Source organism: Oncorhynchus gorbuscha, linkage group LG04, assembly GCF_021184085.1.
Source record: "Oncorhynchus gorbuscha isolate QuinsamMale2020 ecotype Even-year linkage group LG04, OgorEven_v1.0, whole genome shotgun sequence".
Lineage (NCBI taxonomy): Eukaryota > Metazoa > Chordata > Actinopteri > Salmoniformes > Salmonidae > Oncorhynchus > Oncorhynchus gorbuscha.
Window position 1 is genome coordinate 66,238,993 of NC_060176.1, and position 18,250 is coordinate 66,257,242.

The following is an 18,250-nucleotide window of genomic DNA, read 5'->3' on the forward strand; positions in this document are numbered from 1 at the left end:
CACAACCAGATTTCACAGGAAGACCAAGAAGATTATCAGTGACCTCAGCCACCCAAGCCACAGCCTGTACACCCCACTTCCATCACTCAGTCCCGGCAGTATAGGAGCATCATGGCAAAAACTGCCATATTGGCCAATAGCTTCTACCCCCAGATCATCAGGCTGCTGAATAGCCACCACTAATCACCTACCTGCTCCCGCTATAGACAATCCTCCCTCCCTGCACCCCCTATGGACATTTTGGACGTCCCTACTCCATTGAAGTTCACATTTCAAATGGTTAAGGTTATGGTAGGATTTAGGGTAGAGACGTCCCGAGGATCTCGAATAGCACAGGCTAAACTAGCTCGCTAGCTGAACTATGCTAGTTTTCATCCTCATTGCCAAATTTCATGAATATTGCACCCTAAGCTTCAATATAAACATGAAAAGTATGTATTGTTTTGTTGAATAGTAATTATTAGTTTGATATCTGTTGTAAGATGACAGTGGCGAAGGATATCATTGTTACTTAACGAGGATCCAAGTTCAGTTTTAAGATCCACTAGCGTCATTGGCGTAGGTTTAGCTGGACATTTCTGACTGGTAATGGAACTGTGACAATGGGCAGCCTCTCCCGCTTGGCTTGACGGGATATGTAGTGATAAATCCAACATAGCCAGATACAGTGCATTTGGAAAGTATTCGGCCCCCTTCACTTTTACCCCTTCACTTTTACCACATTTTGTTATGTTACATTCGAAAATGGATTCATATGTTTTTTTCTGCCATCAATCTACACGCATAATGAAACAGGTTTTTAGACAATTTTTTAAAACTGAAATATCACATTTACATAAGTATTCACACCCTTTACTCTGTAATTTGCTGAAGCACCTTTGGCAGTGATTACAGCCAATAGTTATAGTTGAAGTCGGAAGTTTACATACACTTAGGTTGGAGTCATTAAAACTCGTTTTTCAACCACTTCACAAATTTCTTGTTAACATACTATAGTTTTGGCAAGTCGGTTAGGACATTTACTTTGTGCATGACACAAGTAATTTTTCCAACAATTGTTTACAGACAGATTATTTCACTTTATAATTCACTGTATCACAATTCCAGTGGGTCAGAAGTTTACATACACTAAGTTGACTGTGCCTTTAAACAGCTTGGAAAATTCCAGAAAATGATGTCATGGCTTTAGAATCTTCTGATAGGCTAATTGACGTCATTTAAGTCAATTGGAGGTGTACCTGTGAATGTATTTCAAGGCCTACCTTCAAACTCAGTGCCTCTTTGCTTGACATCATGGGAAAATCAAAAGAAATCAGCCAAGACCACAGATTTGTTTTTGAGACCTCCATAAGTCTGGTTCATCCTTGGGAGCAATTTCCAAACGCCTGGAGGTACCACGTTTTTCCATACAAACAATAGTATGCAAGCATAAACACCATGGGACCATGCAGCCATCATACCGCTCAGGGGGAGAAGTGTTCTGTCTCCTAGAGATGAACGTTCTTTGGTGTGAGAAGTGCAAAATCAATCCCAAAACAACAGCAAAGGACCTTGTGAAGATGCTGGAGGAAACGGGTACAAAAAAAATATATTTCCACAGCAAAACAAGTCCTATATCGACATAACCTGAAAGGCCGCTCAGCAAGGAAGAAGCCACTGCTCCAGAACCGCCGTAAAAAAGCCAGACTACGGTTTGCAACTGCACATGGGGACAAAGATCATACTTTTTGGAGAAATGTCCTCTGGTCTGATGAAACAAAAATAGAACTGTTTGGCCATAATGACCATCGTTATGTTTGGAGGAAAAAGGGGGAGGCAGGCAAGCTGAAGAGCACCATCCCAACCGTGAAGCACAAGGGTGGCAGCATCATGTTGTGAGGGTGCTTTGCTGCAGGAGGGACTGGTGCACTTCACAAAATAGATGGCATCGTGAGGCAAGAAATTTATGTAGACATATTGAAGCATCATCTCCAGACATCAGTCAGGAAGTTAAAGCTTGGTCGCAAATGGGTCTTCCAAATGGACAATGACCCCAAGCACACTTCCAAAGTTGTGGCAAAATGGCTTAAGGACAACAAAGTCAAGATATTGGGGTGGCCATCACACGCCCTGACCTCAATCAAATAGAAAGTTTGTGGGCAGAACTGAAAAAGCTTGTGCAAGCAAAGAGGCCTACAAACCTGACTCAGTTACACCAGCTTGGTCAGGAGGAATGGGCCAAAATTCACCCAACTTATTGTGGGAAGCTTGTAGAAGGCTACCTGAAGCGTTTGACCCAAGTTAAACCATTTAAAGGCAATTCTACCAAATACTAATTGAGTGTTTGTAAACTTCTGACCCACTGGGAATGTGATGAAAGAAATAAAAGCTTAAATAAATCATTCTCTCTACTATTATTCTGACATTTCACATTCTTAAAATAAAGTAGTGATCCTAACTGACCTAAGACAGGGAATTTTTACTTGGAAAAATGTCAGGAATTGTGAAAAACTGAGTTTAATGTATTTGGCTAAGGTGTATGTAAACTTCTGACTTCAACTGTATATTTCAGCAATAAGGCCAGAGGGGTGTGGTATATGGCCAGTATACCACGGCTAAGGGCTCTTCTTATGCACGACGCAATGTGGAGTGCCTGTATATACAGCCCTTAGCCATGGTATATTGGCCATATATCACAAACCCCCAAGATGCCTTATTGCTATTATAAACTGGTTCAATGTAATTAGAACAGTAAAAAGTAGTTTTTTGCCATTCCTGTGGTATACGGTCTGATATACCACGGCTGTCAGCCAATCAGCATTCAGGGCTCAACCCACCCATTTTATAATTAATTATATTATCTAATTCCCAATCCCTATAACTAATCGTAATCCAAACTATTTAAAATCGTTATATTTACATGAACATCCACCTTGTCAAAGTATCACTGATATGCCTGCCAGTCCTTTTTGAACGCACACTTTCAATAAGTGTGCTATTTGGTTATTGTTTTGTTTTCCCATCTAATACTGTATGCAAAAAAGGGTCATTCATTATAATGTGCTTTTTATTGTTCATAATTTACACTCCATTTACATTAAGATGGGTGTGCATTTCATTCAGCTTGTTAGGATTTCCACATTTGAATCATGGTCATATGATTTTACTTTTATTTGTTTGATTGAAGCTGACAATTTGTTAATTTAAGAGACTATACATGGACTGCAGTTTGTAGTTTGATTTAAATCTTGCTTGTTTCATTCAAATCTTTCAAACCATCCTAAGTTAGTTCCTGTATATAATAACGATAAAATTTATTTTTTAGCAGTGGCAGAGCTGATCCCATTCAAATAAGCAAAACAAAGAGACATCCTCGGCTGAAACATATGCAAATCACCTGATGATCATTAAATTGATGGCATTTCTGAACTGTGTGTGTGCGCTATTAGGCAGTATATCTGTTTAGCGAGGTTACTCCACTCACATACAGGGAACGATTTGAGACACACTTCAGAGAGGTAGACACAATCCATGTGTAAGTTTTTTTCAAATATATTCAATTCAGATGTACAGTTATTTCTAATGTTGACATACCAAACTTTGCAGTTCTATTAGGATATTGCTCATATTTTAATATTGATTCAATATGTGAATAGTAACAGCTCAACTGTATCTAATGTATTTTTTTATGATAATTCATTGTATTGTTATGACATTATGTTCTTTATTGAATGAGGCATGCAGTTTCATATTTGGCTCAGAATTGAAATGAATTGTGAACGTGCATGCCATGAAAGATGGCAGAATTCAGATATGATGTCATTGTTTTAGCACTAGCCACTGAGTTGAACTACCTACCGTGTGTGATATGGTTCAATATGCCAATAAATCATCACAATCTCCTTTTTTTGTTTTATCAATTGCCTAAAAGATCCCAAAAGATAAAATTGGGATCATGTATCCTCTGCTAATAACTTTTTTTTAAAGAGCCACGGAGAACAATGTACAATACGGCAGACTTAATAAAATAAGATTTATATTTTTTTGCATACATTTTTTTTTGTACATTTTTTTAAATTCTCCAAACAATATAAACATACACAGACAAAATACATCCGACAGACACACACAACAAACGACATCATCCCTGCCCAGACCCACGTTCCCACCACCTCCATCTCTAGCTCCTGCAAGATTCTATTCCACATGACTTTATGTCGCACCCACCCTTTCAGTATTCAAATAATATTGCATTTGATTCTTCCACCGTCCCAACGATGGAGGATCACTTGATTTCAATTTTTTAAGCAAAAGTATTTTTCAAAATAATTGACGATAAAAGTAATATGCAGATAGACAGAATAAAATAAACATTTTCTGACAGCCAGCTTTATAACTCCACCTATAACTTTTGTACTTTATAGCACTCCCAGAAGGCATTAATCATTGAGTCACTGTTGGTTTTACACTCAATAACTTCTTGCGACTCTCAAACCCGGATCCGGGAGCGTAATCATCGCCTGAAACTAATTAGCATAACGCTGCGGACATAAATATCCCTCGAAAATATTCCTATTCATGAAAATCACAAATGAAATATATTGAGACTCAGCTTAGCCTTTTGTTAATCACACGGTCATCTCAGATTTTCAAAATATGCTTTACTGCCAGCGCTAGACAAGCATTTGTGTAAGTTTATCATAGCCTAGCATAGCATTATGCCCTGCTAGCAGCAGGCAACATTTTCATTTTCATTTTCCCAGTTAGATAGCAAATGTTCCTTTTTTCCAAAAATATTATTTTTGTAGGCGAAATAGCTCTGTTTGTTCTTCACGTTTGGCTGAGAAATCGACCAGAAAATGCGGTCACTACAACACTGAACTTTTTTCCAAATTAGCTCCATAATATCGACAGAAACATGGCAAACGTTGTTTAGAATCAATCCTCAAGGTGTTTTTCACATATCTATTAGATAATATATCCACCGGGACAATTGGTTTCTCATTAGAAGCGATTGGAATAATGGCTACCTCTGTACTTTACGCAAGATTTTCTGCGGGAGCCATCAGGTGACCACTTGCTCAATGTGGTCCCTTACGGCTATTCTTCAACATAAATGCGTAAAAATACGTCACAATGCTGTAGACACCTTGGGGAATACGTAGAAAGCATAAGCTCATTCGTAGCCCATTCACAGCCATTGAAGGAGTCATTGGCATGCAGCGCTTTCAAAATATGGGGCACTTCCTGATTGGATTTTTATCTGGGTTTCGCCTGTAACATCAGTTCTGTTGCACTCACAGACAATAACTTTGCAGTTTTGGAAACGTTAGAGTGTTGTCTATCCAAATCTGTCAATTATATGCATAGTTGAGCATCTTGTCGTGACAAAATATCCCTTTTAAAACAGAAACGTTTTTTATCCAAAAATGAAATTACCGCCCCCAGAGTTTCGACATGACTCTGCCTTTGTGTTGTAAAATTCGTGAATTTTGTCTCTTGTATAATACATTCTGTACATTAGGTTATACTGGATTAACTGTACATTTTTGTTAACTGTAATTTCGTTAGTTATGTTCCAACACTCCCTCCAGCTTGTTCTAATATTAGTTCTTTTTAGGTTTTGGTTCAAAAGTTTATATTTCTTTCTAAGATATTATGTTGGATAGGCCTTCAGCAAGGCTTTGTATATCTTACCAATGATATGAGTATCCTTTTCTGACTCAAATAGAATTCCCTCAACATTGCTCTGATTTGAGACCGCCATCTTTATGCACGTCTGCTATTGCTTCAGTAGAGAACATAAACACACACCCCCATTCACCTCCTCTCTCGTCCACAGACATCCATGGAAGCACTCTTCAAGAAGGGGTATTCCTTCACTCTCCCTCCCAACACCTCTCTCCTCCCCAACACCACCAATACCTCTCTCCCCTTCCAGCCCATCTTCGAGTGTTTAGATTCAAGAACTGCAATGGTGCTCTTTTCCGTGATCTCCCTGATCAACTTCCTCCTCATGGTCCCCCTCAACACCTGGGTCATGTGGCTCGGAACCAGGCCGAGAGTTCCCATGACAACACCAACAACAACGAAAACAATCGAGATCTTCACCTGTAACCTGGCTGCAATGGAGATAGGCCACAGCTTCATAATCACTTGCTTCTCTATTAGCTACTACCTGAATGTGGATGCATTGATAATCATCTCCATAATGAGTGATAGCCTTGTCACGTGTGGTAGACCTCTGTTCCATTGCTGTACCTGCCTGGAGCGTTACCTGGCCGTGGTCCACCCTGTGGCCTACCTGAGGCTCAGAGCCCCCCAGTACAGGTGGGCCCTGACTGGGGTTATCTGGCTCGTTTCCCTAGGCTGGGTGGGGGTGATGGTATGGTGTTTTCCATTTTATCCCACCAAACTGCTTTTTGGCTTGTTCCTACCCCCTTTAATGTTCATGTGTTTCTGTAGCCTGGCCGTTCTGAGGGTTCTGATTCGTCCAGGGCCGGGGGAAGGGGGCGGGGACAAGAAGCAGAGGGAACAATTGAAGATGAGGGCTTTCAGAACCATCATGGTCATCTTGGCGACGCTGGTGGTCAGTTTCGGGTCGTCTCTTATTGTGTCGGTGGTGAAGGATGTGATCCCCTATGACAATGGGTGCATAGCTCTCGTAGTGACCTTCCTGTTTTTTTCCCCCAGTTCTGCTGTTCAACCTATTCTTTTCTTACACAAGGTCGGGAAACTGCATTGCCTTTAAAACCCTATGTCTAGGGTAATGTTTCCCAACTCCAGTCGAGTACCCCCAACAGCAAACATTCTTGTTGTAGCATCTGAAAAACCCACCTGATTCAACTCATTGAGGGCTCGATGATTAGTTAAATCAGGAGTTTTTGTTCGGGGCTAAAACAAAAATGAGTGCTGTTGGGTGGACTGGAGTTGGGAAACACTCACCTTGGGAATGATATTCTGTGCATCGGTGGCTTAGCAACCTGTTGGCCTGGCCCTGTAAAGGTTTTGTATAGCACATGCGCAGAGCATTACATGGATATTTAGAAAACAGGCGTCCTGGGGTCAGGGCAAACAGGATGCTAAAGCCTCAGGGCTTGTTTGACATTGCAGCTGACACTGTAGGCAGCTGCCCACTGACTAATATCATGGAAAGTGCTGGTGTTCTTTATGTTTTGCACACTCGGTGTATACCAACAACCACAAAATGTAAATCCACGAAGACGGACTGTAATTGACTTCCTAATGCAGGCATGCATCAAGGGAGGGTGCAAATTGGGAGGAGACAATAGTTTGAATTCTGTTGGAGTTGATGTCTGTCACCAATTGGTAAGAAATTGGCACCTCAGATTCCATCTGGTCCTAGTCATGTCCAACATCACAATGTATTTTTTTATGGTCTGTGTGCAGTAGCGCTTTCTGCCCACATGCTTGTTGGACGTTTTTGGAGGAATGTGATTGTTCCATATTTATTTGTCCTATTTTTGTCTTTGCTGAAGCCCATTTCAAACACTTTACTTTCATAAAATAATATACAAACACCATCCTTTGTCACTTGAATGATCTTCCTCTGTAAGGAATGTTTATATCCAATATGATTTTACAATAACACATGTTTAATTTTGGACTGAGCTTTCTTTTTCTTAAATGTTTTATGTACAAAAACAAAAAAAACATCACACACAGGTGTTAGGCAACCGGTCATCAGGTTATTTAAATATGTTTCCGTCTCAGGTGTCTGTTTTGTTTTGCTTATTTGAATGGGATCAGCTCTGCCACTGCTAAAAACGTTCAGTTTTCAAACTATATTGTAGATAACAATAGTTTATTTGCATTGTTATTATGGGGAATTGTGTATAGATTGATGAGGGGAAAAAAACAATTTAATCAATTTTAGAATAAGGCTGTAACGTAACAAAATGTGGAAAAAGTCAAGAGGTCTGAATACTTTCCGAATGCACTGTATCTCTTTATAACTCATTGCATCAATGTTTTAATTGTGTAACAAAATATATTTTATCAGTATTATATACAGAAACTAGTCTGAGGGGTGGAACTCAAACCACACAGTCCAGTCTATAGTTTCTTAAATGAACAAATGGTCAGCTTTCAATCAAACAAATATAAGTATTATCATATGACTATGATTCAAATCATGAAAAGCCCAATAGTTGAATAAAATAGACACCTCACTTAATGTAATTGGAGTGTTAAGTAATTTAAATAAATAAAATATATAATAATTCATTCAAACAGTCTGTTTTATTTAAATAGTGGGACTTTGGTTTGAAACCTGTCACATCCCTAACCTGTCAATGAACCCTAACCCGCCCAAGCAACGAGATAACAAAACGCTCAAGTTTAAGTCCCACTGTTGAAATGAAACCGGCTGTGCTTGAATGGAAGCTTTAACCATCCACAGAGAAAATGTTGAACCTGTACCATTTCCATTTCCATCTTAAAACTATTTTCTTAGAATGTACTGTATGTACATACAGTACATTCATGGCGAGAAGTACCTCTATGCAAATGCTTGTGACAGCTCTCGGCTATGAAAACTGTCATCTGTAACAAAACAAAGGGCACTATGGTAGATGGCATTCAAAGGTTTAAGAGTAGTAGCAGCTGCACCTTGATAAATAATATCACCATAATCCCCTACATCTTTACCAATGAGTGGGAGCTGCTGCGACTCAACACTTCCATTCGTCATCGCTCAAGTATTGGGAGCGATGAATTGTAGCCACATTCAAAGTAGCTGAAAGTGTGCAAGCCTGGATAGCTGTATGGCCCATAGAAATAGAATGCCAGTCCACCCATTGTGCTACCACTGACTGGACTGGACACACCCTTTCTAATCATTCTATTTCTATGGTGTGTCCACCGATGCCGCTAACCTAGTCTAGACAGGTAATTTCCATCTACCTGAAGCTAGTCAGCAGTCATCCCATAGTGGAACATGCCACAGACATGGACGACCCACAGGGCAAGTCCAAGATCATGGATGTAGCTGCAAATTCAATCTCAAAAGCCTCCAACCAACTTCAGGTCCTTGTGGGTGATATTTTAATCCAAAGTAGCAAGGCCATGTAGTTAATGCTATCAGCCTGAAGCCCTCTACAGACGTGTCCTCTACCAGTGATTGCTTTAGAATCGCATCTGCAGCCAAGCAGAGGGTAAAAGGAAGGGCTACTTCTCATCATTCTGAAGAGATATGCGAGGGGAAAAATAAAAAGCCTGTAAGTATAATGCTTATACCTTGTTGCCCTGTTATACAGTTGATACTGTTTATATCTTTCTTTCTTTCTATTCAGGCCCATGTGGCATTCAAGAGAGGATGTAAGGCAGAAGGTTAAGAGCCTCACCTCACCCCATAACACACAGGGATATCAGTAGTGGGAGGCTCTCAATGCTGCCAACACTTGTGAGACTAGGTTGCCTCTGCACCCACCAATTTTACCATCAGTAAACTTTGAGGGGCATTTCATTTGAATGCATTTTGTTTTTCTTTGAAACCCCAATTCATATCAAACCAGTGGATTATTAATGGTCAAAAGTAACCTTACTTTGCAATAGCTTTGACAACATTTCCAGTGCCCTCTATTTATTTGTGCAACAAACAACCCAAAGATAAAGCCTTATACTCACAAAAGAAAGCCTCTTATCTTTGGTGAACATCCATTACAAGAAAAAATGTATGATACATGTTAAGGCAGACCAAGGAAAACAAAAACAATGAGAATGTTATACTTAAACACTTAATAGCTGAAAGACACCAATGGCAGAATCAAAGCCAACCTGCTTTGGCAATGTTTACGCAATATATTTGTTTACCTAGTATGCTTAGGCCTACATGCTACTGCGTGAATACTGCCCAGTGGGTTTGGTTGAATCGAGCCCCAAGTCTCTACACTATCCTTGAAATTAATTATCTAATAAATTAGCATTAATGGTTATGTAGCACTCCACTTGTTGCCAAACTGAATGCTTTTCTATTTATTGATTACTTATCTGGGGTCAATGGGCCTGTGACTAGAACTGGGGAGAGGATCTCTTTCTCAACAAAACATCATGAATCTCATTGACTCTGGAAGCCCTTATGGACTATCAGACTCAAAATAAAACAATCCAAGGCTTTAAGTGACATTCAGTTAACGTTTCCCTCAAAATCTCTTGGTCATCAGACCTGTGTTCAAATACCATTTGAAATCTACAATTAGTTAGCTTTGCCAGTCTGGGATGTCCAGTAGGTGAGGTTTGCCTGTTGTTTTGTCTGTTGCACATACACATGTAGAGGAGGTAGGTGACACAGACACCCCAAACTAAAGCTGTAACAAAGTGTTATGGAATGGCCAACACTTCCTATGGTGATCCAGCATTCATTGCCTGTTTATCTGGGTAAAGTGAGATGTTTTCATCAAACCTTGAATGGGAGATTATAGACTACAGCAAATACAAACAAACAGATCAAATGTTCTTGAAACAGCAGTGATCCCTGCTGTTTTCTGTGCAGAGCATTCTCATGGCTTCACCGCTGTGTGTGTGTGTGTGAGGGGTCCGCCTGTCTCATTTATCCCTGGTGTTCAAGTCCCCCAAAGAAAGATAGGGTAGTTACAAATCAGTCTCCACGGAAACAACTCTATCACCAGTCCAGTCTCCATGGAAATTATCCAGCGCTGGTACGGTACCAATACCCGGGAGCATCTTCTGTTTGAGAGCTCAAATGACATCAGGTGTATGAGAGTTTGGAGCAGAGATTGTTTCTCTGCTGTCTCTGGTTGGAGAGATGCATGCTGAGATGCATCCACTCAAAGAGATGCTTGTTGGTAGTGAGTGCCCAACCCTTCCTTTCTGTTAGCGATCTTTGATTGAGTAGATTACTCAGATAAAAATGGGGAACCTACCAAAAATGGCAAAATAAGTGTCCTTTTTGTGTTCAGATCCCTGTCAGGGCAATACAGAAAATTAGTTTATTTTTATTAAAGGGTCTTCATTTTGTTGACTGTGTGAGACAGAGTAAGAGAGGGGTATGTTCATTGAGTGCATCTTACCACTCTTGTTACACAGCTTAAGAACAAATTTGAGTTCATTTAAATTGGTTTTACATCTGAATAGGATATGGTTTTACACTATATAGTTTAAAAGGAATTAAATTAGTTTGTAAGAGGAATGTGTATGTGAACCCTGGGAGGGATAGAGACCAGTGTTGCCAACTTGAAGTCGCTATATTTAGAGAGCTCAGACCCCCACAGCGACTTTTTTTTTTTCAAAGAAACTACTTTTCAGGCTGCCTTTGGGGAGTTTTGATACCATTTAGCGACTTTTCCCACAAACAAGATTGGGAATATCTGCCTATGCAACAGAAATCACAGCAGGTGTGCGGCAGGAAAAGGGGCGAATTTCGGGGACCGCAGCAATGCAAATTGGAGCCGAAAAGTTGTGGCGGCAACTGCAAAATGTAATCTCGCGACAAATAAAGCAGCCAATTGCAATTCTCACAAAATGTTTTTTGCAACACTGGTAGTCAGCATACGTGCCAAATTCGTGTCATCAAAAGGCATGCAATTCTGTTTAATTGTTTAATAAGGACCCATCAAATAGTTGAAAGAGAAACAACCATTTTGGTTTATATCACTTTGTGATATAATTGACCACAAGTAAAGTTGCATAAACTAACCCACTGATTATGCCTCATGAATGTCAATGAGGGAGATAAATAAGAAAAACAAAAAATGCCATCATAAAACAAATAAATCTGATCCCCATACAGATGTTAAAATTATGCATTTGGCCATGTTTGACAGAGATTGAAACAAATCTCAAGGTAAAGTAAGTGCCAAGGAGACGCCTTCAAGAAGGGATGGAGCCAGCAAGAGTGTGTGTGTGCGCACGTGGGAAGGAATCAGAAAGTAAGGACAGAACAGGACAAGGCTGCAGCGGAGTCCTCGGTAGGAAGGGTGTGGGAAGGAGCAAGATAAACAACGAGAGGAGAAGGAAGGTCATGACTCTTCATTGCCCGAGTCTTCCTCGTCATTAAAGCCACCCTCTCCTGCCATCTGGCCCACTGCCTCTGCATCATCGTCATCGTCGTCCTCCTCCTCGATATCATCATCGTAGAGGTCATCGTAGAGCAGGTCCGAGCTGCTGTCGTGGGAAGGCACTTTGGTCTGGATGCAGTACTCTGCCAGCGTAGTAGGCACCTTCACGCCGTCCTGCTCCGCCTCCACTTTAGTGGACACGACCTGCTTCCTGAGAGAGATAGACAGCGAGAGAGAAATAGAGAGGGAGAGAGCACAACAGACAGAAGAGTGAAAAGTTCCAGATATAAAAATGAAGTGAATGATTGCACCGAATTTTCACGTTTAGTTGCATGTGTATAAACGAGCATGATGTTGTTTGTCATTTTGTGTTTAAAAGAAAGTGAATTCTAAGAACCTGATGATCTCGGCATACTCTTTGTCCTTGCCTTTGCTGTCTCTCCACTTGCGGAACATAACAGAGGCATCGACATTGGCCGGGGAGAAGGTGTTGGGCTCATTCAACAGAGAGATCACACTCAGTAGGATGGTCCTGAACATACAGACATATACATATACAAATGTCCAGAGAGTTGGGGGTGTGTTCAGTTGATGAAACATTTTGCAACGTTTTAGAACAATATGTCCAGCATCACACCGCACAACTGCCCTCTGAGCCACCATCATTACAATGTTCCTCAACAGGTTGTTCAAAACAGTACCCTGTCTGTTCACTTAAATGTTTGCTAGGTTTACTTCATCCTGAACGCAGCCCAGGTGTTTTACCTGACATTCTGGGTGGGATTCCATCTCTCAGAGGGCAGCTCTCCGCTCCGGGGGTCGTCAACAGGGGGGTGAAGGATGGAGATGCACACGTCCCCATTCTGTAGACAAGCAACATGTTACACTCCACAGCAATAGCAACAACTGGCCATAAATTCATATAATCACACAAAAGCAAGACACACAAAAACAGCGGGGGTCAGTGTGCTGCTAACAGCTTAGCTTCCTCCACTGTCTGACTGCCCCATACTGGGCTTGAACCAGTGATCCTCTGTTTCGCAACACACGTTACAGCCCTATTTGACAATGTTCCAACGGGCTGAGCCACCCAAAAAGTACCAAGCTAGTTGTGGAATGAGCTGACGATCCATCCTTAACTCTTACACAAACATACAATGTGGTACACCTCACCTCATATATGTTGGGGTGCCACATCTTCGTGAGGAAACGGAATGTAGGTGGACAGTAAGGGTAGTCAACTGGAAACTTAATGTGTGCCTGGAAATGAGAGAAAATCAGTGATGTGTGAGGGCAGGAATACTTTGACATTTCAGAAAGTGTGTTGAAACCCACTGGTGTATTTTGGCCTGGGTGACAGATAACAACTCAGTTGTAACATAACAAACAAAGCAGTATTTATTCGATGGTCATTAAAGTGGTACGCCAAGTTTGTCAAACATTGCTCTCTAGGCCGGGGTATGCACTCACGCAGCTCAATAATGAAGTAGAGGTGCCTAGCGTTACTTCTTAGTCCAAGGACCTTACATGTTATGTTTAAAGGGTGAATTGGCTCTGGAAGCCAAAGCAACCAACTACTCCCATCTAACTATGAATCGATTCTCAATTGCGGTGCGGTACGGTTCTAGAAACATAAATCTTTACATTGTTTTAACACAGTTGCAACCGACAGTATTTTTCAGTGACAACACATTTGTGTCGTCTGTCTTCCGTTTACACCATAAATTGTGGTTAACACAAAGGTGTTCGGTGACACATATAGCTGATTAGCACAGGTAGTCCACTCTGTCTTCTGTAAACAAGCACTGTAACATGGAAATATGGCTGTGTGAGAACCATAACCCTATAAAAGTTGTGAATCAATTTAACCTTATATTTTTAGAAAATTATACTGAAAAAAATATAAATATAATAATGTACTTGGAAAAAAAACATTGCACTCAAGCATATCCAGTTCTGCCCTCAATTGTTGTCATTAGAAGACACTGAGTCTGAACTGTAGATGGTAAATTATTTATTGGGAAATCAAACTTGAAGCTGATCCAGCATTTATAGAAATGTTTCATGAGCTGAAATAAAAGATCCCAGAAATGTTCAATACGCACAAAAAGCTTATTTCTCTCAAATGGTGTGAACAAATTTGTTTAAATCCCTGTAAGTGAGCATTTCTCATTTGCCAAGACGATCCATCCACCTGACAGGTGTGGCATATCAAGAAGCTGATTAAACAGCATGATCATTACACAGGTGCACCTTGTGCTGGGGACAATAAAAGGCCACTCTAAAAATGTGCAATTGTCATCACACATCATAATGCCACAGATGTCTCAAGTTTTGAGGGAGCATGAAATTGTCATGCTGACTGCAGGAATGTCCACCAGTGTTGTTGCCAGATAATTTAATATTGATTTCTCTACCATGAGCCACCTCCAACTTCATTTTAGAGAATTTGGCAGAATGTCCAACCGGCCCCACCGCAAACCATGTGTAACCACGCCAGCCCAGGACCTCCATATCTGTCTTCATCACCTGCGGGATCGTCTGAGACCAGTCACCCGGACAGCTGATGACACTGTTGGTTTGCACAACCAAATAATTTCACAAACTGTCAGAAACCGTCACAGGGAATCTCATTTGCATGCTCATCGTCCTCACCAGGGTCTTAACCTGACTGCAGTTTGCGGTCGTAACTGACTTCAGTGGGCAAATGCTCCATTTTGATGGCCACCGGCACGCTGGAGAAGTGTGCTCTTCAGAGAATAATCCCAGTTTCAGATGGTTGACAGCATGTATGGCATTGTGTGGGCGAGCGGTTTCACATTATGAACAGTGGCCCATGGTGGCAGTGGGGTTATGGTATGAGCAGGCATAAGCTATTGGCAACGAACACAATTACATTTTATCGATGGCAATTTCAATGCACAGAGATACTGTGACGAGATCCTGAGGGTCCATTGTCATCAAATCAAATCAAATGCTATTCATCCGCCGTCATCATCTCATGTTTCAGCCTGACAATCCATGGCCCCATGTTGCAAGGCTGCACACAATTCCTGGAAGCTGAAAATGTCCCACTTCTTCCATGGCCTGCAAACTCACCAGACATGTCATCACCCATTGAGAATGCATGTTCCAGTTCCCACCAATATCCAGCAACTTCGTACAGCCATTGAAGAGGAGTGGGACAACAGATGTGTTGCACTGCATTAGGCAAATGGTGGTCACACCAGATACTGACTGGTTGTCTGATCCACACCCCTAATTTTATTTCAGGTACAGTATCTGTGACAACAGATGCATATCGGTATTCCGATTCATGTGAAATCCATAGATTAAGAGGGCCTAATGAATTTATTTCCATTGAATAATTCAGTAAAATCTTAAAAATTGTTGCATGTTGCATTTATATTTTTGTTCAGTGTATTTCTCGCCGATATGAAATACAAGGTCCTTATGTTTCCAAAACCGTACTGCAAGCAAGCGTCGCAGCTCTTAGCAAAACTCGCCCCTACAGAAGGAACCTTCCTTCACAGACTCTTATATGTAATGTAATGGTTTGAGTCATGATTAAGGGCTAGCACTCACGGTGGCCAGTCAAACACTGATTGTCTACATATAAATATAACAACAAAAAGTGTGTTGTGTTAGGCTATGCTAAAAGTACTGTTTGGATTCTTGTTGTTTTATGTCTATACTATAAGACTAGAGTTAGCCCGGATCAGGTGAATTGCCCATAGACAAGACGGACTAAATCAGCGATTCTCAGCTGGTAGGTCGTGGCCCAAATTTTGGTCGCGGGAGGTTTTGAATGGGTCATAGGTGTCTGAGTAAAAATGAACTATTAATATTTTTTTATAAATTATTTGATGTGAAAAAAATACTCGTCTGAATTTAACATGAACCAGGTAGAAGTGTGAACAAATTATAATGAATGTACAGTTTTAAAATAATTTAATCCCTGAACATTTTTTCTTCAATCACAGTACTTTCAATATAGAGCTATGTGCAGTGCTATTTTGGCTGATTTTGTGGTCTCAAACCAGTGAGTTTATAAACATTCATGTAATTGAAACATTTAATATCAATACAGCATAAAAAATAGTTTTCCTGATTGTATTTTGGCAATTATTTTTCTTGATGCAAATATTGGGTCGCAACTGAGACAACCTGGTTCAATTTGGGTCCTGAGGCAAAACCAGTTGAGACTAAATTATCCCTCACCTTGAAGTATCCCCCCTCGTAAAGTGTGTTGGGGGGTCCAAATATGGCCACCTCCCAGTTGTACAAGTCTGACTCTTCTACTGGGGTGATGCGGAAACCCTCCACTGGTTCCTCTTGGAGAGACTTCAGTTCAAGCATCAGTGCCTTATGAGAGCTTGGCATCTGCTGCTGCGCCATGGTGACACAAGAGTAATGAAGTGTCAAAACCGGACGACCCCGTTTGCTCTCGCTCTTTGGCAGTTTTCTCAATAGCCAGTCAAATAAAACAGGACCAATTCAAATTGCTCGTCCCAACAAGCAACAGCTGGTAGTCATATAAATGTATGCAAGCATTAACCTCCACGTCTTGATGGTAGGTGGCTAGCACTAGCTATCCACCTAACGGTGCAGCCTGCTCTAAACAAGTCGGGAGCATGAACTAGCGACAAAACTTCTGCTGGCAGTGTTGACAGTTCATTGGATAATGAAGAAGCTACTATTGGTAGAGACTAAAATATTTATATACAGTTTTGACACGCCAAATGTTTTATCGCTGCATATTCCTCGATCTGTGCATCTATTATTGTTTTATTCTGGGGGTGGTCAGGTTTACAAATGACCTTCTGTCCCCACATTCAAAATATAGCTAGCGTCTTTGATATCCAACCATTTATAACTTGTTTCATAATGTTATGAAAAGTACAATTAGATGACAAACGGTGTTTCTGTTTTTCCTGTGTCATTCGTTCGTTCTAAGTCGATCTGTCAAGACTCGGCAGATCCTGCGGGTTGTTTTGACATTTGTTTGTTTGAGAGCTCGCTAGCTGCTCCACGAGTCTCAAACTCTACCAACGTTCATGATTCGTTTTTTGTTGTTGTGTAATCATATGACCAGCAATATCTCTTTACAATAACTACAGCGTTATAAATTAATCCATATTTGTGTAGGAACTTCCTTCTCTCTTAAATTCCAACCTTTGCTTCCTGGAGATTTCACTGCGCTTGCTGCCTCGCGCACTTACGTCGTAGCGTAGGCAACACCTTGCACTTACGTTTTACGTGAAAAACTACGTAAAAAATATAGCTAGGGTATTTAGTATCCAACCATTTTAACTTGTTTCATACTGTTATAATGAAAAGTAGAATTAGATGATAAACGGTGTTTATACTGTTTTTCCTGTGTCATTCGTCCGTTCTCTGTAGATCTGTCTAGACTCTTTGCAGGTCCAACGAGTTGTTCTCAGCCTCTTGTTTGTGTTCGAGAGGATAGCTTTTCTCCGAATCCCACGACCCTTACAAAACAAAATCGCCGAGTGCAGTATAATTAAGCAATAATGCCCGAGGGGGTGTGGTATGGACGATATACCATGGCTAAATGATGTTCTTAAGCACGACGCAACGCAGGGTGGTAGTAGACCGCCCTTAGTCTGGTATATTGTCCATATATCACAAGCCTTATTCTATTATAATGCTATCACCACCCAGAGGGCAAGGTCAGTACAGGTGCATCAAAGCTCAGACCAAGAGACTGAAAAACAGCTTCTATCTCAAGGCCATCAGACTGTTAAACAGCCATCACTAGCACAGAGAGGCCACTGCCTACATACAGACTTGAAATCATTGGCCACTTTAATAAATGGAACACTAGGCACTTTAATAATGGCACTTTAATAATCTTTACATATCTTGCATCACTCATCTCATGTATATTCTGTATTCTATACTATTTATTGCATCTTAGCCTATGCGCTCTGACATTGCTCATCCATATATTTATATATTCTTATTCAATCACTTTACTTAGATGTGTGTGTATTAGGTATTTGTTGTGGAATTGTTAGATATTACTTGTTAGATATTGCTGCGCTGTTGTAACTAGAAGCACAAACATTTCGCTACACTCGCAATAACATCTGCTAACCATGTGTATGTGACCAATGAATTTGATTTGAACTGATTACCAATGTAATTAGAGCAGTAAAAATACATGTTTTGTCATACCCATGGTATACATAAGGTCTGATATACCACGG

The 18,250-nt window shown here is 40.7% G+C and overlaps 1 protein-coding gene across 3 annotated transcripts; it reads right to left on the reverse strand.

The window, feature by feature from the left end:
• Window positions 1-7,927: 7,927 nt before the first annotated feature.
• LOC124034532 (ubiquitin-conjugating enzyme E2 R2-like) lies at window positions 7,928-17,518 on the reverse strand. 3 transcript variants are annotated; one of them, XM_046347850.1, is made up of 6 exons: window positions 17,387-17,518; window positions 16,239-16,406; window positions 13,191-13,277; window positions 12,783-12,880; window positions 12,415-12,549; window positions 7,928-12,228 (listed from the first exon to the last, which is right to left on the reverse strand). In XM_046347850.1, the coding sequence occupies exons 2-6, from the start codon at window positions 16,398-16,400 to the stop codon at window positions 11,979-11,981; spliced, it is 732 nt and encodes a 243-aa protein (XP_046203806.1). In that variant the 5' UTR covers window positions 16,401-16,406; window positions 17,387-17,518; the 3' UTR covers window positions 7,928-11,978. The 3 variants fall into 3 exon arrangements, with proteins under 3 accessions (XP_046203806.1, XP_046203807.1, XP_046203804.1); XM_046347851.1 differs by lacking the exon at window positions 17,387-17,518 and adding an exon at window positions 17,193-17,258; XM_046347848.1 differs by lacking the exon at window positions 17,387-17,518 and having other exon boundaries at window positions 16,239-17,229.
• Window positions 17,519-18,250: the final 732 nt, after the last annotated feature.